The 457-nt window shown below is 34.4% G+C and overlaps 1 protein-coding gene across 1 annotated transcript in view; it reads left to right on the top strand.

The window, feature by feature from the left end:
- The window catches only part of LOC119588683 (regucalcin-like), a 6,561-nt gene that overhangs the window by 2,863 nt on the left and 3,241 nt on the right, over nucleotides 1-457 (top strand). Inside the window, exon 4 of the mRNA XM_037937319.1 lies at nucleotides 352-454. Coding sequence (XP_037793247.1) covers nucleotides 352-454 — 103 coding nt within the window. The remainder of the gene's footprint in view (nucleotides 1-351; nucleotides 455-457) is intronic.

A 457-nucleotide genomic window follows, 5' to 3' on the forward strand; every position in this document is an offset into this window, starting at 1 on the left:
ATTTCTAAACTTGTATTTTCTACATTATTCTGATTACCTTTTTTCAAATAGATGGTATCTTAAAGATTGAAAGGTTAGAAATCTCAAAGTGCATAACTAAATTTAAAATAGAAAAAAATTCTTACTGTAGAAAAGGAAAAAAAATCATACACTTAAAATTTGCGTTAATGTTTTTCTTACGAATAACTAATCCTATTTACTAATACTCACTCTCTATCTCCTCGACAGATTGTATACACGCAGTTTATAAAGTAAATCCTGTTTAACCCTGCACTCTCTATCTCATTAACGATTGTAAACACGCAGTCTATAAAGTAAATCCTATAAAAAAAAAACGCGCCCTCTACTTTTGGCAGGCACGGTATCCCTGCTGGACAAAGGCGAAGAAGCGACGGAAGCTAATTCTTCGCTGTACAGGATGGACAGTAACCTCGTTGTCACTGAATGGGCTCCGGTA

The sequence above is a fragment of the Penaeus monodon genome, chromosome 24 (genome assembly GCF_015228065.2).
Source record: "Penaeus monodon isolate SGIC_2016 chromosome 24, NSTDA_Pmon_1, whole genome shotgun sequence".
Classification (NCBI taxonomy): domain Eukaryota; kingdom Metazoa; phylum Arthropoda; class Malacostraca; order Decapoda; family Penaeidae; genus Penaeus; species Penaeus monodon.